Source organism: Bidens hawaiensis, unplaced genomic scaffold (genome assembly GCF_021521415.1).
Source record: "Bidens hawaiensis isolate Kalapana, Puna unplaced genomic scaffold, B.hawaiensis_p1.1 tig00008460_1, whole genome shotgun sequence".
Taxonomy (NCBI): domain Eukaryota; kingdom Viridiplantae; phylum Streptophyta; class Magnoliopsida; order Asterales; family Asteraceae; genus Bidens; species Bidens hawaiensis.
The window spans coordinates 99,977-125,887 of NW_027491601.1; the positions used below are offsets into that span (position 1 = coordinate 99,977).

The 25,911-nt window shown below is 40.6% G+C and overlaps 1 protein-coding gene and 1 pseudogene across 1 annotated transcript; one reads left to right on the top strand and one right to left on the bottom strand.

The window, feature by feature from the left end:
- Positions 1 to 1,212: 1,212 nt before the first annotated feature.
- On the bottom strand, positions 1,213 to 5,391 carry LOC143529083 (protein RRP6-like 2). Its single transcript, XM_077024954.1, has 14 exons — positions 4,547 to 5,391; positions 4,272 to 4,427; positions 3,975 to 4,133; positions 3,798 to 3,881; positions 3,621 to 3,700; positions 3,391 to 3,441; positions 3,187 to 3,295; positions 3,018 to 3,100; positions 2,838 to 2,883; positions 2,669 to 2,756; positions 2,413 to 2,582; positions 2,150 to 2,296; positions 1,967 to 2,068; positions 1,213 to 1,898 (listed from the first exon to the last, which is right to left on the bottom strand). Exons 1-14 carry the CDS (start codon positions 5,219 to 5,221, stop codon positions 1,278 to 1,280), a joined length of 2,571 nt encoding a protein of 856 aa, XP_076881069.1. The 5' UTR covers positions 5,222 to 5,391; the 3' UTR covers positions 1,213 to 1,277.
- A 6,130-nt stretch (positions 5,392 to 11,521) lies between these two features.
- On the top strand, positions 11,522 to 13,524 carry LOC143529060 (protein VAPYRIN pseudogene; annotated as a pseudogene).
- The last annotated feature ends 12,387 nt before the right edge of the window (positions 13,525 to 25,911 follow it).

Consider the following 25,911-nt stretch of genomic DNA (forward strand, 5'->3'; position numbering starts at 1 on the left):
CGGCCCGCGACTAACAGAAGAGTAACTACACTAATTGCACATCGTATGAAAAACGTTTATGGCCAGAAACCTCACATTTTTGTCGGAAAACTCAACCTGAACACCACCACCCCAACTGACTCACCACCAACAACCGATTCTGACGGTGGTTCTAGGGTACTGACAGTGGTTCTAGGGTTCTGACGACCTTGATAATTGAGTTTTTACTATAAAAAGATTACTAAAGATCCGATCTAAGGTTACATAGACATTTGGAAGGAAAAGATTTGAGTTTTTCTAGAAAAAAGAATGTGAGCGTTTTGGCTGAAAGATTTTTTCCAGCGACATGCAACTAACGGGGTTAGTTTTCCATTAGTCACTAACCATTATAAACTGTTGGAGTTAATTCCCGAACCGAGTTATGGGTCGGGAAGGTGGGGCCGGTTCGAGCCAATGGATCGATCTGATTAATTATTTAATTATTGCAATTAGAGATAATTATCTATTTTATTTATTAGATAGAGATGAAATTTTATTTAATAGATAAATAGGAGTTTGTGTTTTATTCTAATTGTAATCGAGCCTCTATATAACCCCAAAGAATTCATGTAAGGGTTAAGAAAGAATTGATCAAGTTTTGAGTTATTTTATCGACTAATAAAACTGATGAGTTGTGCCATATATATATTCTCGTGTTTAATTTGATCCGGGCCTTTATAAACAACGCACCTTTAGTTATCGTTGACACCAACCAATAGTAAATTTGAAACTGTTATTTAACAATACTACATAGTTAAGATACAGTATAAAAACAATATTCCTTTTATTAATCATATAAAATTCTAAAAAGCTCCACTTGTAGATTTTCTAAAGGGCCTACTAGAGTCACGCCAAGTATTGGACATGGGTCATATGAATATTTGATCATGGCACATGGTCAAATACAATTATATTTAGAATCAAATTATTATTAGGTTTTTCCTATTAGTATTTGTTATTATCTGTTCCTATTTGCTGATTACTAATTATCAGACGTTATAAATATTTATTAATTTGTATTTTCTTATTATTATAGGTTTTTTTTGTTGTTACAAGTATTAACTGCTATTATGTTGTTGTCAGGTATTTTAATATTGACATTTATTTTATACATGAACCCTAACTTGTATCAATGGTGCCTGATTCAAGATAAAATTCCATTGAAACTAATCTCAGACAATTTGATTTTTTTTTCCTGATATTCAAGTTCGTAAACAGCTAGTTCCTACACATAAACCAAACAACATGGCGCCACGCCTTCACCGGAAAGTTGAACTCCGGTTACCTGCCGACGGAAAAGCCTGCCGCCGCCTACCCAACCGAAAATCACCACTACTTTCACCACCAGCCGATTCCTTCCGACCACCACCACCGCCCTTTTCCCCATCTGACCCGTCTTCCCCGAACCGCACTTCATTCGTAGCCGCTGCATAGTCAAACGGTTTCACCTCCACGAGCCCGCCTGAACCACCATCCTCTGCCCCCGGGTTTGACTTTTTCGTCTCGTTAGCAGTTTCTACACGCTTCTGGGAGCTTGCTGAAAGACCCGACAGCGGAACGGCCCCCTCGTTTCCATCCTTTTCTTCATCGGAACAATCGGAATCGGAATCCAACAATATCACACTGTTTTCACCTTCCGTTTTCCGCTCACTACCCTCATCATTTCCCGGTTTTTCCTCTTCCTCCTCAATATCAGAATCAGAATCCAGCATGATAACATCGGTTACCGGTTCAGAAGCCAGGGGCAAAACCGGTATTTCTTGAGGTGTAGACGGTCTTTCTTTCACAACAGGATGTGAAACCTCGGTTTTATCAGCGAAAGAACGGAATGGGAGTGACACAGAAGATTTGATCTGTTCAACCTTAGACTCCTCGGTAGCCTATTAAGAAACGTAGAGATTTAGTAAAAATGACTAAAATACCCTTGAGGCAAAAACAAAGTTCCCACCTTTGATTCTGAATTGAACTTTCTCTTTCCTGCTGTGCTTCCAAACATGGCTCCAAAGGCACGACTCGGTTTCTTTTGTACCTCGATGCTTACTCTTGAACCCTGCATATGAAAAAAAAATCATTTTACTTGGAAGAATCTTTAGTTTTGAATAAACAGAAAGAACAAAAGCTAATAACATACAGAAGATCCATCTAATTTATGGCTTTGATTCGCTCCAACGATAAAGTTTCCAACTTCCTTTTCAAACGAGTCATCTTCACCAACATTACTATTACTTTCACCTGCAACTTCTTCACCATTATTAAGTTTAGCATTTCTTGCAGCCATCTGCACAGTTTACATAATATTTATTTAAAATAAAGTTCACATCTTTATCTCGAGTTTTGCTTCTTTGTTTAAACAGATTAAAACCTCGTAACTAAATATAATTTAAGAAACTTCACCATTTCAATGTGTTCTTCCTTCAATTTCTTGGCAACGGGTTCAAATGCAACCGCGTTCTGCATCGAATGCCTAATTATACTAACAACCGCACCAAGGTTTCGCTCGATGTAATGGAGCCTCGACTTCAATACGTGGCGTAATTTTCCGAGTGTAACTGGCATTTGCTTTGCTTTATAAAATTGACAGATTAATAAACTAATTAATATTAAAATTTTAACAAAAGAAAGAAATAGATAAAAAGAATAGCCGAATTACCAATTTCAATAAGAACTTTGTTTGGCAATATATAACCAGTACTTTCGTCTTCTGAACGAGCAATACCATCTCTCCACTCACAAAGTCCCTGCATTTGTCAGAAATAAATCCTTAAAAAGTAATATTTTTAGTATCTTTTCAAAGAAAGAAAAAAGAAGAAATAGCTTACTGCAACAATGGCAAGTTGCTGGCCACTGAGATCAGCAGCATGCAACCTAAAACAGCAACAATAACAAAAATTATATATATAATTATAATAAGTGTCATTTATAAAATTATTTCAAATTTGGAATCTATCAATGTATCACAAATGAAGTTGTAAAATTTGAAAATCATAAAAAAAATCTACCCATAAATGCTTAGATATGAGTTCTTGGTCATAAGTTCTTTCTGATAGAGTTGCATGCATAGATTGTAACTGCGTTGGTATACCTGAAACCAACAATTTAAAATAAAATAATGAGATGAGGAATCATTTGTTTTTATTAAATTATTATACAAAAATGAAGTTTACTTACCTCAACAAGTGGTTCTTCAGTGCAGTCAGGGTCTTTTGGTAATGAAAGCAGCCTTCTTTTCATAACATCATATATATACAAAAGATAATGTGTGTCTTCTCTGGCATATCTATTAAAATAAAAACAGACCGCATACATAAATAATTAAAATAAAGAACATGTAATAAAAGGAAAAAAGGTAAATTTGTAACAAATAAGTTCTACCTCAGCATTTCTTTAGTCAACGGCCGCAGTCGCCAATCGGCATTTTGGTATCTGCGAAAAACAAAAAAAAAAAATCAATAAAAAAACATAGATACACTTTCGTTGTTTAGATATAGTGTAAATTTCACTTTTCGTCCTTGAACTAAGGAAATAACAAAATCATCCTTTATGTTCGTATCTTATCACGTCCTTTACACTAATGACAATTAATATTTTTCAGAAAGACGTACTCCTTATTTGCAGCGACATCACAAAAGTGTCTCAATAGATACTCTAGAGAATTCCTCTCCAACTTTAACACCCTTGATGCCTGTAAAATTTCAAATTCAGTCACATCAAATTAAATCCCAAAAAATAAATAAATATATAAACAAATGAAACATACTGAAAATGAGATGAAAGTTAACCTGTCCAGTATCAAACATGTTGCAAACATATATACCAAAGTCACGTTGCAGCCATATAATATCCCGATCAGCTCCATGCAAAACCTGATTAATAATAATAATAATACAGTGTTATAATTTACAAAAGAGACGAAAATTGTATACAATATTTGCTTCAACCAAGAAATGAATAATGACCTTTCTTTTGGTAGGATCCTTGAAAACCTCTCGTAGATGCGGGCCGATTTGAACCCGTAGTTTCAATGTGTCCACAATAAAATCTTCTGTTCTTGTAGATATTTGCATCAAGCACGTTAACCCTTGAAATGATCGATATTGATTGTGTTCCAAATCAACCTAAACAACCCAATATAATAATATAAACCACAAACGAAAATTACATAATCACCCTTCCTCAGTTACTCTAATCTAATTCGAGAGGCTTTTAGTATATTGTTTATTCACATGAACATAAAACTTAATATAAAAGAATACCGCAAATTCATCGGCATCACGCAATTTAGCAGCTAACTCCTTCAAGTCCTTTACATCTTGTACAAGCTTGAAAGATGTACTTTCAACCGGAGGCGGTTTTACCGGCTCTACATCACTGACCGTCCTATCAATAAAATCCATAACTGAAAGATTCTCCTACATAAATACAAGACGTAAACCCTATTATTAAATTTCTACTAAAGATCATACTTTATGCGCTTCTATAACCGAACCAAAACTAGAAATAAATCAATAACAAAATAAATCGAACTCACCAACGGGTGTATAAACCTGGACCCATCCGCACTCCTCTGCAAACAAACATGTTCAAACGGCTGATTATCATTATTCACCAGTATCTTATACACATCCTGCGGCCTCCGAATCGACGCTACATGAAACGGAACTTTCGCCTTCGGCGTCCCCACCGCATTCCCATCTCTCGAAACAACTTTAACCGACGACGAATCACCCAACTTATTATCCTTAACTAACCCTTTCTGAAACCCATCATCACTAACTACATTCTTAACCCCAACCCCTTTCACCTCTTCCTTATTCCTTAATTTCATTAACTCGTCAACCGAAGCATCAAATCTTTCAAACAACTCATCATTAAAGTTAACCAACCAATCATAAACTCCATCATTATCACTAAAATTTAGTAAATTCACCTGTTTTTTGCCTGAAACTTGCTCGGCGGACGATCCGATCGATTCGAGTATCGATTCTGAAGATTTAGCTATTTCCTGAACTGGGTTTTTGAATTCGTCGAAATTGAAGTAAAAGTGAAAGTCTTTATTGCATGGGATGGTGCTTGAAGGGTTTGATAGGTTTGAAATTGAACTGGCGAAATTAGGGGTTTTGGTGGGTGATGTGAATTGCTTCAAGGCGTTTGCTTTGCGTGATGGGTTTTGTAATTGGGGGTCTGGGGTGACCCGTGGATCCATTATTGAAGAGTTGATTGTGGGAATTTGATTACGGCATTGAAACAGGGGTTTTAGGGTTTAGGGGTTGTTTGGAATTGGGTGTTTTTACACACAGCAGGTTTTTAGTTAATTAGGGTAGGTGAGGAAGAACAGCGAGTGAGTGAATGAAAGAAAGATCTTTGTGTTTTCACTTGGTAATTAAGTATATTACTGAGTTAATGCACATTAATTAAATACGAGTAATAATTAATGACTATAGTTTACTACGTTGTCACTTAATAAGTTAAATAAATATAAATTGATTGTGGTTCAATGGCAGATCACTCACTTTATTAGTGAGAGGCAGGGGGTTCAGACCTTTCTACCACCAATTTATATGGGAGATATGAGGGATGACTCTGGCTTGTCAGGGTTCGAGTCCTGATCTCACCCGGTTTTATCTCCTCGCTGTCTTGCCATTTGGCGGGCGTGGGGGTCGGTTTTTATCCGGTGAATCTCTCGATAGGTGGACCGCTAGGGGCTCCGTTGGTCCGGACTAGTGGCCGGCTCGGGCTACCTTTAGCCAATGGGGGCCGTGTACGGAGTACCCGGCGTTACTTAGTTGGCCGTTCAAAAAAAAATAAGTTAAATAAATTAAGTTTTTTTAACAGTTCTGATGTAATTGATTGTTGGCAATGTTTTCAGACCCGGCCCGGATGTTGACCCGGACGTATTACCGAGTCAAAGGCTGGACTGACCCAGACGGACCGGTGTTTGACCCGGATGACGTCATAATAATTTAAATAAATATAAATAATAATAGTAATAATAGACTTTAATGTTTGTATTTTTTTTCATTGTTTTTAAATATATATGATATATGTTTGGTCAATGAAGATTGGTTGGTTGGCTCATGGATAATTATTAAAGTTTCTATCTCTAAAATGTCTCAAGTTCGAATCCCGGTATACACATTTCATTTTGATTTTAATGAAAAAATTGGTTTTACCGGTTCACCCGCCGGGTCAACCGGGTTCGGGCCGACCGTCCACCTGCGAAACCGGCCGGGTTTTCAAAACAGTCCAAATACACTTACCCGACCCGGTATAGGAATCGGGTCCCTGTCGGGCCGGGCTGGGTTTCAAAACACTGATTGTTGGGGACTTTGAAAGGCAAATACACTTACCCGACCCGGTATAGGAATCGGGTCCCTGTCGGGCCGGGCTGGGTTTCAAAACACTGATTGTTGGGGACTTTGAAAGACTTACTATCTACATACAACCCATCTTACGTGAGTTTAATTCTAAAAGAGTGATGTTTTCCCTTATCAGAATCGAACCAGAACCTTAAAAAGGTGCTTAATTTAAACATGATACATCCTCGTGTCTCACGCTTACCCGAGCAAGTATTTGCCAAGGGTCATTGACATAAAATAAATTAACTAACAAGTCTTATTCATATTAATGAAACTTATGCAAATAAATAGGCTATTAAAATATTTGTCAGGTGGTCAAATAATTAATTAATACTTTAGAATTGGTTGCATAGATGGTTTTTACGTTACAAGGTGAAAATATTATCAATTTTCTATTTCTAACTTTTCAAAAAGTCTTGGCACAAGAAGTCGGGTATCTATGGAGTTTTGTTGACACCAAACTACCACGCTACGTCATGTTGCTGCTTCCCTGGTCTGAATGAAACTATTTAGGATCATTTCAGCATAGGTGTTGAAGGTTAGGCACAAATAGAGCCTAACTAGCTGGGCATTGAATGAGCCTAGACGCTTGACTTTAAGCACCAATATAGCCTAACTGGTCAAACAACGCACCCAACCACCTTTGTCAAGCGCCGTCATAGCCTAGCCACGTTATCTTGGGTTTCTATTCAGTAGTATTTATAAATGGTTTATAAAATAACTATTATCATTTATTTAACGTACACCGGTCATGAGGAATGTTAATCGACGATCATCTTTAACCAAACTTACCTCTCAAGCGCCGTTTGCAACTACACGCTCCGAAAGCCTTTGAAATGCCCAACTCGTTGCAGTACTGGGACGTTTTGGTTTGATTTTGGGCGATGAAACCGCCTCATTATGTATGCTTTTATAAAAATGTAAGAGATTCAAGTTATCAAATCAATTCATCATAATAGCTTGTTGTGCATCCTTCTATTTAGAGTGTAGGTTGGGTGTTCAAGTCCCGCCCATAACCTATACTCCTTGAATCTCCTTGAATCCTTATCAACTTTTTATACTTTATTATTATTATTATTATTATTATTATTATTATTATTATTATTATTATTATTATAACCGTTTATCCAACTTTGGGTATGGAACAATTTTATCTTTTAGTTAAAGCATTTTTTTTGTGTAATTACACCCAGTACTATAGTATATAAACTTTTTTCATTTTGTAATTTACATGTTTCCCATGGCGTCGGAAGGAAACTTGTAGTTCTTTAAAGTAATCTTAAATTTAAAGAGTTAAATGTTAGTTAAAAGTAAGTTAAATGACAGATTCATCTCATTTTAATAATAACGTGCATATCTATCATTGATGCTAGTCATGTGTTGATATCTTCTAGACATGGTACGACTTCATCTTTTGGTTATACGTAGGCTTCTTTTGTGTAATTAAACCTAGCATTGTTGTAAACCAACTTTTTTTGGTTTTGTAACATAAATGTTTTCCGTGCATCAGAAGAAAACTTGTAATTCTTTAAAGGAATCTAAACTTGAAATATATTAAAAATTAGTTAAAATCTTGTTTCGCACCGGTGTCGTCTATATCCTAAGAAATAAGAGTCTGATATTCACCATGAAGGCATTATGTGGATTTAATGTGTTGTTACGAGCTATTTTGTCATTTTTGTCTTGGCTATGTGGGTGGTAAAGACTCTTTTCTTTTGTGGAGAATATCAGGGTTCAAATTCTGATATTAAAGTATAACAATATGAAGTAGATGAACGAGTCGTTAGTAAAGAGAAGCAAGGAGTCATTTTAAAACATTGTTTGATATTATTTAACTATTTATTTGTTGGTTCCAACCCAACAAATCTTAATATTCTTTTATTCCTCTTGTGTTGCTTGTTGGAGCGGGGGAAAGGAAAAAAATCAATATTAGTTTATTAGCATTGTCATCACAATAACGATATTTTAACAACTTCAACTAAAATATAAACAATTAAGTCAGTTCTATTAAATACATTCCGAAATCCTTTTTAAGCAGGCTAATGACAAGATAACAAGTTGTGTAAACAGGTTCAACCTTCTTAACTCGTTTATGACACACAAAACATGTTTAATTTATCATGCTAAATTAATAGGTTGATATGTTAACATGACACACTTATGATCCATTTATAATCATGTTAATTATGTCTAACAATTACTTATCGTGTTTAGTGAATTCCATAAAGTAATCATCTTTAAAGCATCGTTGATTCATCTTATTGAACCGACTATATAATCATGTTAAACGTGCCGTGTGTTATTCGGGTCATTGAATTGGTTACCTTTAATTGTGTCAATCTTTGTTTAAGCCACCTATTAAACATGTCTGAGTTAGTGTTTAAAAAAATGACACGTTTAGTTAAGCGTGACGTGTTTGGGTGTTCACTAGTTGTTTTAAGTTGTTCGTGTGTGATCCACATGACGCGTTTTGTCAATTCTACCAAGTTACTAGGTGTTTATTCATTAATATTGACTACCAAAAAATATTAGTGGATTATTTGGATCCAGATCGACCGGGTCCATGATCCAACACCCACAAGAACAACATGACAGCAGGAATTTATATCTGACTCTAATTAAACTAATTAGTAGATGACATATTGATCCAGCTGACATGCTTACTCCATACATATAATAAAAAAGGTATCATGGAATATATGGAAGCACAGCAAGGTAAAATGGAATATACGTCTTTTATAAGACTAGTAATATGTATATGGTTTCAACAGATCTATGCTTATAACTTATATAACAAATTGTTCTTTTTTACATTGTCTCAAACTTATTTGTGAGTAAACATCTACAAGGATATGTGTTAATTTTCTAATTTTTTTTTATTTTTAAATGATATAGAAATGTTTAAACAACTTCAACTACACCTTTCAAAATCCAAATTGCAAAATAAATTAATGGCTACCCTCTAATTTGCATATGCTTATAAGTTTCAAATATACCTTAGACTGATGTATTTGGCTGTAAATGAAATAATGTCACACCATTACAATTGTCTCACTATCATACCATACTAACTCCTTTTTTTTTCTTCTTTTTATAAAACAAATCACAAATTATTTTTTTTAGATGGTGATGTTGAATCATATTATAAGTGTGAGGTTCATATGAGAACTTTTTTTTTACTTTTTAATTAGTCACATTAAATTATGATTATGTAAACACAAACCGAACTACATCTGGATAATGGGTAAGTGAGCAACAAGCTGCGCCGCTAAATAAACTAATCCTTTCTTTTTTTTTCCTTTTTAATTAGTCGCATTAAATTATGATATGCAAACACAAACCGAACTACATCTGGATAATGAGAACTGATAAATAAACTAATCCTTTCTTTTGTGTACCCTATTATCAAATACCTAGATGGTTCCTTTGGGTACTAAGGTTGTCTTCAATGGTGGGGGGCTTCGAAGCCCCTCCACCGTGCCACGTCAGCGCCGGGGGCTTCGAAGCCCTATCCAATAATGTCCCGCTATGGTAAAGGCGCTCATTATATACATATATACATATGTATGTATGTGTGTTTGAGAGATAGAGAGAGAGGGCCCCACCATCCAAGCCCCATCCGCGCCCAGCTTCACAACCACCTTGACCACCGGCGCCCCTTGGTGGTGTTGAGCGCCCATTGGCGCCCACCACATCATCCGTTGGAGCCCCATAGCGACCAGCCTAATTGTTTAACACTTTAAATGCTATCTTTAATGGAAAAGCAATAATATAGACATGTTTTTTTTCTTGGACAATTTTTGTTCAAATAAGCATTAGTTTTACATTTACTTAAAACTTAAATCGGCAATTTAAAACAGCCAATCAAACGATGACAAATATGCAGAAACGACTTCGATCTTCACAGTCCACATTTCAATAAGACACCCATAATTCAACTCCTTTATATCCCACAAGGCACAAATTGATAATCCTACTCCTCACAACCAGTTGAACGAATGTAAAAGTCGATGTTCATTCGTCTCTTTCATATCCCACACTCCAGTAATCCAGCTCCAGCCCACACAACAATAATACGGGCATACGGCCCCTTCCCAACCCAAACGCCGAAAACCTGGTTCCTCTACAACCCGCTTAAAAATCAATGCCTATTCGAGCAAAAATTGTTAACATGGCAAAAATGACATACCCTATCTTTAAACATTTTTTTTTTGTTAATAGTAATTTTATTCCCTTATTATTAATGTACATAAAAGAATCCAATTACAATAAAGAGGCAGGTAAGCGGGCAACAAGTTGCGCCGCCACCCCCTTTTGAATGGGAAAACCGATCCTACTAAAAACAAAGTTATCGTTCTTCGGCGTCGATGAGTTACCGTGCACGACCCGCTGAACTCTCTTTAGAAACGTAGCAGCATCTGGGGCAAGAGACCCAAATGTGTCAAAAGCAAAAGGAATGAAGGCGTGTTGATTCTCCACACACGCCTTCTCGTACTTAGCAATTTTTCCTGCTTCTGCCTTTAGCACGGCATGCCTAGCAACGAACCCGGTGTCCCTAAGCCCGACAAGAGGGGACACCCCAGTAAGGTCCACACAAGTATGCTTCCCCCCGCTCACCCAAACACAAGAATGTCCGCTGGTCGGAGAGTAGACCTTCTTTCACGTGGATCCGACAAGAAATTCACAGGAGCCTCTTTTCTTGCCGAGATTCCCGCCCGTTTTAACACATCACAGAGGACATCCCTGACCAAATCATGTCTATATTTAAACCCGGGGAGTTCTTTGCAATGAACCGCGTGTTCACCAAAATTATCTAAACAAACCTTACGACAGACCGGGCATGACTCAAAATTATCTAAACAAACATTCACCAAAATTAACTTAACTATGAGGTTGAAATGGGAACTATTAAGTTTAATAGTCAAATTCAAATGAATTACTTTTTAACCTTTAAATCACATTTAATTAAGTTTAATACTCAAATCCATATATATTTTGTCATCCATAATTTTTATCCACTCCATGAACAAAGGTTAATTATATGATCTTAACCTAGAAACTAATAAAAGAATTACCACTTTTTATTAAGTAAGGTTTAAAGTGACATAAAAAGCATCTTCAGTTGAAAAACGGTTGGTGGGTACAACAAATAACAAACACAATGATGCCAAATGTGGTTTTTAAATCCTATGTAGTGTTTGTATAGTTTTAAGACACAAACACTCCATGATAATGACATGGAAGAACAAGTACAAACTACCAGCTTTGTTGTCTTTGAAGTTATACAAGTTGAGATTATTTAAATAGACTTAGTCCCATAGTTATTCACACCACCAATTGGCAAATCTTTGTAATCGCCGACGGACGTTTAAACGTTCTTCTATAAGTATCACAATCCAACTTAGTTAATGGTTCACTAGATCATGGACAGGTTGATCAGTTTAGAGCCGTCTAATGTAGTCGTTATACGGATCGAACATGGTCAGAAGGGTTATGGTGAGTTGACTTTGAAGAATGTTATGTACACTATGCCGGTGGCTTTTCGGTTGCAGCCTGTGAACAAAGATCGTTACACGGTTAAACCGCAGTCGGGGATTATATCTCCTTTGACTGCTTTGACTGTTGAGATTGTTTATGACTTTCAAAGTTCAGGTCATGTCCCAAGGTCAGTTCCTTATTGTGATGACTCTTTCTTGTTGCATAGTGTGGTGGTCCCCGGTGCGGCGGTTAAGAACCCGTCATCGACCCATGATTCGGTCCCGAATGATTGGTTTACTGCTAGGAAGAAGCAAGTGTTTGTTGATAGTGGTATTAAGGTTATGTTTGTTGGCTCAGTGGTGATGGCTAGTCTTATAAAGAATGGATCCATGGATGAAATAAGAGATGTGCTAGAGAAAAGCGATGCTAGTTGGCGAGCGGTTGACTCCGTTGATGACGAAGGTCAAACGTTGCTCCACTTGGCGATTAGTCAAAGTCGAGCCGACCTGGTTCAGTTACTACTTGAATTTGAACCAGATATAGAGGCTCGTAACCGGTTAGGTATGAGCCCACTCGAGGCTGCATCAGCCTCGGGTGAAGGTTTGATTGTGGAGCTTTTACTGGCTCATCGAGCTAGTACAGATATGTCAGAGTCATCCACATGGGCCCCAGTTCACTTAGCGGCTCATGGGGGGCATGTGGTAGTTCTGAGGCTTCTTTTACTTAAAGGAGCTGATGTGAACATGCTTAGTAAAGACGGGAATACCGCTTTACACCTGGCGGTGGAAGAGCAGAGACGCGACTGCTGCCGCCTGCTATTAGCTAGTGGTGCATGGACGGATATCCGTAACGCCCACGATTATGATACTCCGTTGCATATAGCCACGACTCTCGGAGACGAATACATGGTCAAACTTTTACTCCAAAAGGGGGCTTACAAAGAAATCCGAAACCGATCGGGCAAAACCGCATATGATATCGCGGTTGACCGGGGACACACGAAGCTTCTCGACACACTCGGGCTCGGTGACAAGCTATGCATGGCTGCAAGAAAAGGTGAAGTCAGAACCATTAGAAGGATTCTCGAAAATGGAGCTGCGGTCAATGGGATTGACCAACACGGATGGACCGTATTGCATCGGGCCTCACTCAAGGGCCGGGCCGATGCAGTCCGGTTTTTGATAGAAAAAGGAGTTGACATTAATGCAAGAGATGAAGATGGTTACACAGCCTTGCATTGTGCTGTGGAATCTGGACATATGGAAGTACTTGAACTATTGGTTAAAAAGGGTGCTGACGTGGAAGCAAGAACCAATAAGGGTGCGACACCTATGCAGATCGCGGAGTCGTTGAATTACTCGGGGATCAAAAGAGTTCTTGTTCAAGGTGGTGCCAGCAAAGACGAGTTCACTCAGATTAAGCATAAAGCGCCGGCATTTGCGCGTAAAAGTGGTGGTCGATCGGATAAGAAGAAGACTCGAGCGAAAGCGCTTCGCGGTAGCTTTGACCAGTCTTCTAACCAGTTGGTTGCAATATGAAAAGCATAAAATCACTTTTGTGTTTTTGATGATTGATGGATTTGTAATTTTGAATAGAAGAAACTCATTTAATGTGTTAGTTTTTATATGAGTATAAAGAGTTATGATTATTATATGTTGTTTGTAATATGGGAACTGATTATATCTCCATGAAGGCTATTGTTTGTAGCATGTATACACGTTATGTACCTCTGGCTTTGGGTGATACGTTTGATATCAAAGGTGGAATACGTTTAGTGAAGGCTGCTAGCTAGTGTTTTTATTGGGGAACTGAATATACATAATCATCATTGATTAATGACATAACGATCCCTACATATTTCTAAAATAAACACTTCAAGCTCAAATTATAAAATGCCCACTTTTATTTAATAAGCTCACGTCTTTACGAATTTCAGAGTGTTACAGCTTAACTATTCTTTCAGCAGATACTTCAGCTTTTGAATCTTCACACATCATTTCTAGAAAATCCCAATCATCTTCTTGTAGTTGGTTCAATAGCTTATTGTTGCTTGAATCCTTGAGATGTTATCTATCTTCAAAACTCAACTGTCAACAAAACACTTAACCTGTTTCCGTAACTCGATCGGATGATGTGGGCATTTTCTGAGAACTCTGTAAAACGAGGGAATGCTTTATGGAATAATTCAGCAGACTGTTGTTGGAAATTACGTATTTCGTTCCTGGCATCATCGGTTTTGGCTTGTGAATAGTACTCGTCTAAGAAGACGTGCTGCATTTCTACCCAACATTTGATATTAGTAACCGGCAACGAGTTGAACCAATATTTGGCTTTACCCTTTAGGGAATCATATTGGAATAACCACAAAACGATCTCATCCTGATCATAGGCCCCATCACAATTGAACTTCAGATTGCCCCAGAATATGACAAGTGGGAATTTTGCTCTTCATGAGGCCAAACCGTAAAATGTGGCCAAACCGTAGGTTGAAATGATTATTGATTTTGTTTGTTTATTCAATTTTACTAATTACATGGCTTGATTACTATTGAAAACTTGGGTCAAGTTATTCTACAAAGAGATAAAAATGAGAAAAATGGGAAGTATTTGTAGGCATAAAACCCTAAAAAAATAATAAAAAATAATAACTCAAAATTTAATTAGAAAACGGAAAATGTAAACACACAAAAATGTTTCCACCGTCTTCTTCGTTCTAAAATAAAAAATTAAAATAAAATAAAAGAACTCAAAAAAGACACAATGTTGAGTAAAAAAGATCATTGTGTCTCACACTTCTCATTTTTGTCTCCCTTAATTTGTATTTTAACTTAACACTTGAAAAGTTATATTTAATTTGATATTCGATGTGTTAAACTATTGTTTTTATATAGTTATTGCATGCGATCCTCCGTATGACTTTGACTGATTAATTTCGCATCATTTGGTTAGGTTTTACGTTTAGGTAATCTACTAGGTGTTTTTATCTATTTGTGGTTAGTTCAACCATATGCGTGTGTGTGTGATTGTTAAAATTCATTACTTTCACCTCATTTGTAATTGAGAGTCGGTTTGTCTTGTATCTTCATTTGTTTAAGTTAAAATTGCGTGTGAGCGAGCTTTGGTTTATTTGGTTTAGAATTGCATGCAGATATGTGTCCTAGATGGGGTTAGGTATTATTACCCACCCCTAGAGCTGTTGTCTGTTGGTTCCAACTTTATGTAGGTTCAATCTATGTCGTTGAGACCGAGAGGTGATGCATCATCAGGGTACATTAGTAATCTTCATGCCATGTGTTTATTTTATCATCTTAGGTTTGTTAGAGTTAGTTGGTGAGGCCTGGAAGTGATCTAGCGAGCTTCGGCGATCCTTAGTTGGTTTATCTTTAGATCATGGTGTTGTGTGATTAATTAATTTCGTTAATAGTTAAACTGTCATGAAATTTTTACCCTATGTATTCATTTCTCCATCTTTGCTATCTTTGCATGTTAGTTCGTCGTTCGTTCGAGATTCCATTAGTTCCATTCGTCTAGTTATTTATTTTATTTTAGTGGTTTTATTAGTTAGAAATTAGTTCTAAAAAAATTCATCCATTTATTATTAGGGGGGACGGGCACCACGTGATGGATCACCCATCACGTGTGGTAACCATCTCCACACCGCCGCCGCCCCCTTGTCACGCGGAAAAGAGGTGATTTGCGTGATGACCATCACGCCTGATGAATGGTGTTTTCCAAGGAATTGTACCGTTGGGATGTAGCCGTTGAGAGGGGGGGTTTAAATTAAAAAAAAAACAATATAAAACCAAAACAAAAACATAAACCAAATCCAAATCAAAACCAAATCCAACTCAAAAACACTCTCAAACTTCCTCTTCATTCACAACAAAAAATATGGAATTTCTGGAACACTCGATGCCCTTAGACACCGATAGCTCTTCGTCTTCGGACGATGACATTCTCGAATGGTTCCCGTTGCTATATAAAGAACTTGAAGGCCCGAGCCGTCCAAAGAAAAAAGTGGTGGTGCGTGATCGTATACATGCCCACGACGTGTTAATGAACGACTATTTTTTGGAGGAGCCGGAATACAATGACGAGACGTTTAGGGAACGTTTTCGTTTGCCGAAATCTTTATTCTTAAAGATTGTAGCCGACGTCGAAGCAAACGAAGAATGGTTTCAAGAATCTTACGACACGAGAGGCAAACGAAGTTTTACGGCGCTTCAAAAATGCACATCCGCTATTCGTCAACTAGCGACAGGTAACCCACCGACCAATTCGATGAATACTTACAAATGTCTAAGAGAACTTCACGTGAATGTCTACAATTCTTTTGTAACGCGATTATAAAATTGTATGCCATAGGGTTTCTACGAAAACCAACAAGACACGACATTACACGTCTTTACGTCGCACACGAGGCTAGATGGCATTTTCCAGGGATGCTCGGTAGCATTGATTGTACACATATCGAATGGAGCAATTGTCCACGGGAGTTGCCAGGGGCGTATCTTAGGGGTGATATCAAACGATGGCGCCGCACCTTTCTGTCCGTATTTTGTCAACGGGAGATATTACAGACGTGGCTACTACCTCGTTGATGGTATATATCCGCACTGGTCTGTTTTTGTGCAAGCCTTTTCGTTTCCTGTCGAGACCAATGAAAAGGCGTTCAAGAAGTTGCAAGAATCGGCAAGAAAAGATGTCGAGAGAGCTTTCGGTGATGTCCAATTAGACTTGCGGGATGAAGATATTCACTATCGGTTGAGATGAGATCTAGTTGAGCTTATAGGTTCTTTAGGGTTGGAATTCCCAGATTCAGACGAGGAGTAGACGTTTATTGTAACTTTTAATTTTTTAATTCTAATTTTTAAGTTGAATTATGTTCTAGTAACTATTGTTTTTATTTTTAAGTTCTATTAAATATTGTTTTAATTTTTTAAGTTACAAAAAAAATAATAAAAAATTCTATCACACACCATCACACCACACCACCACCCCTAGTAAAAAACCATCACGTACATGTGATGGATTTTGGGTTGGTGATGTGGCACCATATAATTGGGTGGGGTGTGTGATGAGTGATGCCACCACATCCACCACCCCTCCCCCTTAGCTAAGACTCAATATAGGTTTATTATCGAGAGTCGTCATACGCACCCATGGATTAGTTTGAACAGTTGTTTTTATTAACTTCACACATCGATGAAGTGTACTTGAATTTGAACAGTCATTTTCATTAACCTTTTAGCCAGCTTATGTAATTATTGTTGCTGTATGCATACTTTAATTTGAAAGTCATTTAATACATAAGTCAAATGGCTATTCATAGATTTTCATAGATTTGAAATACCAAACATGAAGAGGTAGGTCCCAGTAGAGCCCAGTTGGACCCGCAAGACTCACCTTGAAGAGGGACGTCTGCGCAAAGACCAACTGGTTCCGCAGGACCCACCATGCTCAGAGAGATGAAGACCTTACGCGCAGTGCGCCAGCTGTCCCGCAGGAAAAGCCTCCCAATGGTGAAGTACCCCGCCTGTTCCCGCAGCTGCGGATACAAGCCATCAGGGAAGGCTACCCGCACTAATAGTAAGGCTACACGCACAAGGCACTAACTCTCAATAATTCAGTAATTTCACCTGAAGAAGGAATGAGCAAGGCGGGAATACTCCCGCCCAAATGAGCCAGTCCGTACGCTTCTGGAGGATCTTTTGTACTATACCTGCCAAGGTATGGACAAAATAGACAAGATCTGACCAAAGCAGCCCATCACAGGGTGACAGCTCACTGACAACAATACGACGAGGAGCACGCTCTAGTACAAAATGTCACTATCAGCCGCTGCCTACTCACCAACCCTCATCGTGGCACGTACATAGCCTGCAGTTGGTGGAAAAGGAATAGTACGCAGCCGGCCATGTCACTATCAGCCGCTGCCTACCCACCAACCACCAGCACGGCACGTGCGTAGCCCACAGTTGGTAGAAAAGGAATATTATACAGCTGGCTGTACCTGCTTGGAAACCTACCTTCGGCTATAAATACTCCAACACCTTGAACGGTATCATCATCTTATCTTATACCATCATTATCACATATATTATCTGCTCTAGCTATTTCTCTTAATATACACTTATATTCAGAGCAATCTAGTCTGATTCTCACGCCGGAGGGTGGTCACAAGGAGGTACCCCCCCTTCTCAGTGACGAGCTCACGGTGTCTGTTTTGCAGGTCATCAGAATAATAACCATCTTTGCCGGACCTAACCCTCGTGGGAAACATCTACTTGACCCTAAGATTATCCGTAATCTGCCGGGGTCACTTAGTGTTTCTTCAAAACAAAAGGGCGAGAAGAAGTCAAGTTTGGATCGTAAATATGTGTTTTTCAGATCCCATATTTTTGACGACGTTAAAGATATCCATCATGGGGCTAAGACTAAGACCATCCGTAGTCACCACAAGTTGTGGCGTTTTAAGGCTAAAACGCCGGGAGCCCCACCCCCCATATATGATGTTCGGTTTCCAAAATTCAAATATAATGGTCGGTTCCGATTCACAACCCGACGACAAGACAGTGGCGGAGACACAAACCGACCTGAAACCACAACCCGTTCCGGAGATTCGTGGCGGTTTAAGCCAACATGGAGGCATATGTGGGAGAAACCACTCAAAGAAACCCGTCGGCGAACCTCGGACTAAAAAGATAACTATACCGTGGAAAACTGACGAGTATGAACACCTTGCACGGGCGTGGTGCTCGGTATCAGAAGATCCCAAATGTTGTAAGTTTTTAAAATATATGTGTGTGTGTGTGTTTTAGAATAGACATTAAACTTGTAATATTTTTATTTTTTTAGCGAACTATTCAGAAATGAAAAGTATTTTGAACTAAATTAAAGATTTGTTCCATTAAATAGTCGGGGACCCGCGTCGGGAAAAACATTATGTAATGTCGAAATGGACCGATATAAACTCCCAATGCATGTTTAAATTTATTTGTTGTCGTGTTTTTTATATTTGTTTCGTTAACATTGTATTAAATATGGGGAAAAAAAATTTTTGAGCGCTACGGCTTGGTTTCGAGTCTAGATCCGCCACTGGTTAGATACGTGTTCCATGAGTACCTACAAGTGGTATCAAAGCCATTATGCTCATCTCTGGGTTGTCTTGGATCGCTTTCATTAATCAAAAATGGTGTATTCTTTGTGTTCTTCGTTTTAGAGTTTTTGGCTTAAGATATTGAGATTTAGCAGGTGTTTTTGAGAAAGGATTGTACTTTCAGGTGTGTTTAGGTTGCATTTACCCATATGGATCTGGATGGGTTTTTAGTTGATTTAGTGGGATTTTCGTTGTTTCACGTTCTAGATTTGGCCGTTTCGCATTTTCAGATTCCTGCATTAAGAAAATTAAAGAGAAGTTCTCACCTATAATAACAGTTATTTATTAACGTGTTAAACGTGAGATACAAGTAAAGTAATTATGTAATTAAATATATAGTAATAAACTAATTACATAATTACTATATTTAATTATCACGTTTAACACGTTAATTTCATTTGTATTTGATCAAAACCTTATATATGTGTGTATAAAAAAAATTGTGAGAATATTCTTCCTAAGTTTAAAGATTTTCGCATTCATCTAACTCTCGTAGACCCTAGGATAAAATTAAAGAGGATGGTGCCATAGAGGTTTTGGTTGAAGGTGGTATGGGTTGACATTGACATAAGGGCATTCACTCACTGCCCAATATAGATATTGATTAAGTCGATCAGCAAATGAAGCTCAAATCTTCTTGTATGTCTTTATCGTCAGAGAAGGTTATTTTTTCACTGTTTAACAACGTACGGAATGAGACAATTATAAAATACATATTTTATTTCTACAATGACCTATGATACCATAGTACATGCATGGTCCATTTTTACATTTTTGGGATGTACAAAGTTTATACCAATATATTCCATAAAAGGGAATTCAGATACATTCTTCATATTCAAACTTTCTTTACATGAATTAATAAACCTAGCAATATATTGACATCCGTGCATAAAAGCTATAACTAATTCTTTTTCAGTTTTTTCAAAACCTCTGGAAAGATGGTTAAGGTTACTCCGGTGCCAAGGCCAGCGAGTGACCAAGAAACTCCGGTAACCACAACCCCAGCTACTGGGGGAACACCGGCGAGTACACAATTTTTACGAACACTTCCCCGGTTACCCAAGCCGGGGCAAGTGCAGTAAACAATCCTTCACTGGGATTCACCGATACCCAGTTGGAGAGACAACAGACGAGGCTCCTCCGCCAAACACTTGATCAAGTTAAAGCGTGGACGGAAGCACGTCAGAAAGAATTCCAAGCTGAGTTGGATGAACGTTTACGTTCACTCCAACAGGCTAATGACGAGTTCGGAAACACTCGACAACAGCTCAACATGAGCAATAAGTGCGAGTACTTGAATGATGATTGGGAGGAGTCCGACAGTGACGCAAACCCTCGTCATAGGGCGAAAGGGAAGCGCAAGGAAACAGACTTCCAACCAAGAAGGAATTTTGGAGAAACCTTCAAATCAAGGAACGCGGGGGGAAACCCACGTGACTTCTCCAAAACCTTTAGACCAACTGTTGCAAATGCGGGAACGTCCAAGTTTGCAAGGGACATTGCGGAAGCAATCGCCCTGAAGAGTGCCAAACAGATGTCCAACATCGGCACTTATGATGGTATATCCGACCCAGATGATTACTTGAACAGATTCATAGCGGGGGCAACCGTCAGCAACTGGACGGAACCCACGTGGTGTTATATGTTCCAGATGACGCTGGTTGGAGCGGCCAGGGCGTGGTCTGATCGTTTACCGGTCCACCACATCTATGATTGGGCGGACTTCCAACACAAGTTCAGCCAGCACTTCAGCCAACAGAGGAAATATACTGAAGAGCAGTGGACGATCCTCAACTGCGTTAGAGAAGAGGATGAATCTTTACTAGACTTCATCACTCGCTTCAACTCGAAAAAGCTGAGTCTGGGCACCATAAGCGAAGATCTTGTTCGCGCCGTTTTCATCCAGGGCGCCGAATACCCAGAGTTTATCCGCACGTTGACGGGTAAAGACGGCATGCCATCCACATGGGATGCCATCATGACGGCGGCCAAGCGCTTTGCCGAAACGGAGAAGCAACTGGGTAGGGATCTTCCCTAGAGTACAAACCTCTACACGCAGAGGACTAGAGAAAACAACGTCCGGACCGCCCGGCAAAACAAAAAGAGGAAGCTAGGTATTTGGCAGTCAAGGGTAAACTTTGACACCTTATCCAGCTCTCGCCCTCTAGTAGGCGGAAGGGATAACACGCACCCATCAAGCCGGAACTCCAGATGGACGCCACTCACCAAAAGCGTCACCGAGATATTTGCCACCGAGAGGCTCCCATGGCCAGAGGCTCCAATAATCCGACAGCGTCCAAACGCTGATCAAAGCAAATCCTGTGACTTCCACAGGACAAAAGGCCATACCACGGAGGAATCGTAGCCTTGAAGGACGTCGTCGATGCATTCGTCAGAAATGGGAAACTCACTCACCTCGTGGCGTAATGGACGCTAAGCAGGCTAATGCGTGTAGAACCCCAGTTGGGGAAAACACGGATGAAACTGCAGCTTCAATGTTGGAGACTACATACTGCGTAAACAACGAGATTCCAAACCAGGTGCATATCGGCTCGAAAGGCTCGATGACACCCCCATCCCAAGAACATGGAATGGAGCTCAATTACACAAGCTGCATGTAGATCAATTCCAAACTTGTAAAGAAAAGGCCTAGAGCCACTTCTAATGGAAATGATTCTCCAAATCACATTGACGCTGATGGTCTTACATTTATACTTATGAACTTTCCAGACTGATATGCCGGTATTCACCGCATAAATATGGAAAGAAGTAAGTCGTTGCGTGTGGAAGGCGGCAAAACCCGCATAAACACAAAAAACGGTAAAAATTTCTAAGGAAAAGATGAGGAAAACCTTCACGCAGGTCAGTTATAGGTGAAGTTTGGTCATCCCACTAAATGAAAGTGACGGTCCTACCCGCACAATCATGATAGAGGAAACTGAACATTAACCTATTGACAACCACGCGTCGAAAGGTTAACTTATTCAAAACACTTAGAAAATTTCTAAAAAGATGAGGAAAACCTTCACGCAGGTTAGTCATAGGTGAAGTTTGGCCATCCCACTAAATGAAAGTGACGGTCCTACCCGCACAATCATGATAGAGGAAGCTGAACACTAACCTATTGACAACCACGCGTCGAAAGGTTAACTTATTCAAAACACTTGGAAAATTGCTAAGTTAAACTAAAGTATGCATGAGCGAATCATATATTGTTTATGAGGCAAAACAAGTGCCAAATTAAACTATAATATGCATGAGCAAGTCATATAACGTTTATAAAGCAAGTTATTAAATGAAAGTGACGGTCCTACCCGCACAAACATTTATATTTCATAAAAAATTCAAACATTACAAGAATGGACAGGTATCTACCCGCCTACAGAAATATAAATCTATCCTAACGGTGGGAAGGGATCTCAAGGTTCAAACTTCAGGACCACTCCCTCCAAACCCACTTGAACCCGCATCATCAGTTGGCTGTGGCGGTTCAAGGAAAGCCTTGAGAATAGTTAGCCCATCATCAGCAGCAACAATTTCGTTCACCTTCTCCACCACCGGATGCGGGAAGGCAGCATACTGGTTCACTGCTTGGTCGTAAGCAGCTTCAGTGTCCACGTCATAAAGAGGGAAGTTGGAAGGCGGGATGCCCTTCTCAACAAACCCCAGACCAAGCAGGAAACCAGCATTTTCCCCATCCTCATTGGAAGCGTTGAGGGTTGCGCTCATGGCATCGTCATAAGATGTGTTCGTGAAGATCCGATGCACAACCTACAAAAAATATATCAAAAACTTTTCTAAGTATAAAGAAAAGCGTAAAGATATTATGAAGCTACGCATACCTGCGACAACGCTTCTCGTAGAAGCCATTCATTGGTGATCAGAGCTTCCTGGAGGGCAGCTTGAGCTTGGTCACGGGCGCGTTCGGCTTCATTTTTGTTAAGGTTGGCAAGCAACACTTCCTTAGCAGCAGCCTCTTCAACGCCCTTCAGCTTACGCTCAGTGCGGTCAAGCATACCCTTCTTGTCCAGGAGCTCTTGGAGTTTTTTGGCATCTTCTAAAGCCAAAGCATCATGAGCCTGCTGAAGCCTCTCTAGTTTGGCTTTAAGCTCCTCATTCTCAGCGCGCAGAGGCTCAGCAATGGCTTCAGCTTTGGTGGCCCTCTCGGTCGCGTTCCGCGCAATTTCCTTAGCCAACCTAAGCTGTTCGTTAACAGCTTGGGTAGCCTTGGAACGGGCCTCGAGCCGGGCCTGAACTTCAACCTCGAGGGCCTTGAAGGCCTTTTCCTTCTCCGCAGCAATGGCGGCAAGTCTCCTGTTCTCCTCCCGGATAGCCCACGCCTGAGCCACTTCCTGGCTACGCGCCGTCTTTAACTTGTCGTTTTCACGACAAAGCAACTCGACGCGCGGCTGCATCCGGGCAGGGAGAATCCGAAGCTCATTCGTCAGCCTACCCTCCTGGTAGCTAGACATGGCTTCCCCAAACGCACCACTTGGGGCTGCGTGACGCGCCTACTCGACGCAGTCCACAGCCGTTCGAAGGGTTGTTCCCCGGCGGATGTTCCACCGTGGAACATACAACTCATTGGAATCCGAAACTGCAAAAACAAAAAACAGTTGAGAAAAGATGATATATATAAAAAAAAAGGCCAAAATAACCCTACGCACCTGTAGGGTCGACAACAGGCCGGTAGCCGCCAAACCCATCACCCGAACCTAAGGGATATCCATCCAAGAGGTCAGGCAGATGGGAAGGAGGCAGAGATTGGCTAGAAGCCCCAACCCTGAACATACCTGATGAACCGGCCGGGGACGAGGTAGTCGCCGGTGCCGGAGGCACGGTTGAAGCCGCCGCAGTAGAGACCATCGGAGGTGAACTCACTGGAGGTGAACTCACAACCGTGGCCGCCGCTGCGGAGGAGCCCGCAGAAAAAATCACCGCCGGCTCAGTGAAGGATACAGTGAAGATGGCACTAACAGCCGGCGGAGATGACGTCACAATTGGAACAGTTGCCTCAACGGGATGAGCAACTGAACCAACACTGCAAACAAGCGCAGCTGCCTGGGTCATCGCCTCGGGTAGGTTGACCAAACCTACCGTCGTGGGTCCAGAACTGCTCCTTCCCGCACCACTTTGGAATGCGGTTGCATCCACGCCTGCATGAAAACAAAATATTAAAAACAATGGCGGAAAGAATTGCGGGTAAGATAAATAAAAAGTATACTCACGAGTTTTCTTAAGCATGAAGGTTCTGACGGGCGGGGACGAACCCGATGGAACTGGCCTCTTCATGCCAGTTACCGTTGTAACGCTTGGCTGCTCGGAGGTGACAGCTGTCCCAACCCCCGTGACAATGGTCTCACCAGGGTTCCCCGCCGCCTCCTCACTTTCGGTCTCCGAGTCGGACCGATTTCCCTGATCGGCGGTGGAGGCGACCTTCGCCTTGCCCTTCACGCCGGCAGCTTTCTTCTTCCTCACGAAGAAAGGCCCATCTGCGGATCCCTCATCAGAAGATGATAAAATTAGGGAACTCCAGCAGAGGTTTGAGCATGAAGAGGGCGAGGGTTAAAAAATCCCTTACCTGGCCGCGTGGCGCTCAAAATCTCGTGGCCCGGCGGGTAGACCTCCACGAACCTATCCGCCGTTTGCTCCAAAATGGGCAACTCGTTCTCATCAAGAGCACGAGTACCCAGCCGAGCGGGACCACCGCTCTCACGCGGTTGCAGAAGCGACTGCAAGTTGTTCCCCTCTGAAAATAAACAGAAAAACAGTTAGAAGAAAAACCCTAAATCAGCAAAAAGAGATGGAGCATACCATAGTGAATAGAATTCTAACCGTATTCGAGGACGATGGGAATCTGTGGCGCCTCTGCCCCAGCATCCTTCCATACCCGGCTCATCCCAAGCATCACCATCCCAGACTCCGCAAAGCCGTAAACCGGAGTCTGGATCCGAAAAATCTTGGTAAACCATTCCGCCTCCTGGTAGTTGGAGGCGTGAAGGTTGGGGAGTGCCCTCCCGTTCTTGAATGTCATCGCAATAGAGACGACACGGGCAGAGATATAGAAGAACTCCTGCTTCCAAGACCGAAGACTGCGCTCGGTAGCACAGATCTTCAAACCCTTGATCCGAGTGATCAAGGTGTACCAGCCCTGGATGCACCTCCAGGAATAGAAGGTCATCAGGCGGTCGACGCGGGCCTCAACGCCCAGAATGTGGCACACCCATTCAAAGTGGCGAACCTTTGCGATCGCCATCGGGTGCACCCCCGTTAAGTGTACACCGTGTTTCTCCAAAACACGGAACACAAACTTCGTCAATGGGAACCTGAGATTCCCATAGATGAAGAATGCAGCATACACCCCTATCTTGCCCTTGGGGGCATCGTTCACCGTTTGGTGAGGCTCAGGAAACTCAGGCTCGAAAGGCTTGAGCATGAACTTCTTGACGATGTACTGATAAAGGTCGACGGAAAGAGCACACTGGCACTCGCCAGCAGTACTCTTATCGTCCTTGTCAGACGCGGACATCGGGTTCTCAGGGTATACGTCGGACTCTTCGGCAGTAACCTCAGGATCATGAGTAGAAGACATGTTGAGGTTGGAAAGAAGAACGATTTCAGGAGAATGCTCGACAAAAGTTAGAGTATTCGCCGGAAATCGCTTAGAAGAAGAAGTGAAAGTGTGAGTTGAGATGCATCCTCTTCCCCCTTTATATACCCATCAAAATGAATGCGATGAATTTAATGCGGGGGAGAGGGAAAAGCGCAGACACAATGAGACAACGACACGTGGAAAGCAAGCTGGCAACAGCTGTCGACAGGACGCGTGCCGTAAAATTCGCGCCCACACGCCCGAAAACTCGCGCCTACGCGCCTGAAAAAGCGTCTGGAATGACC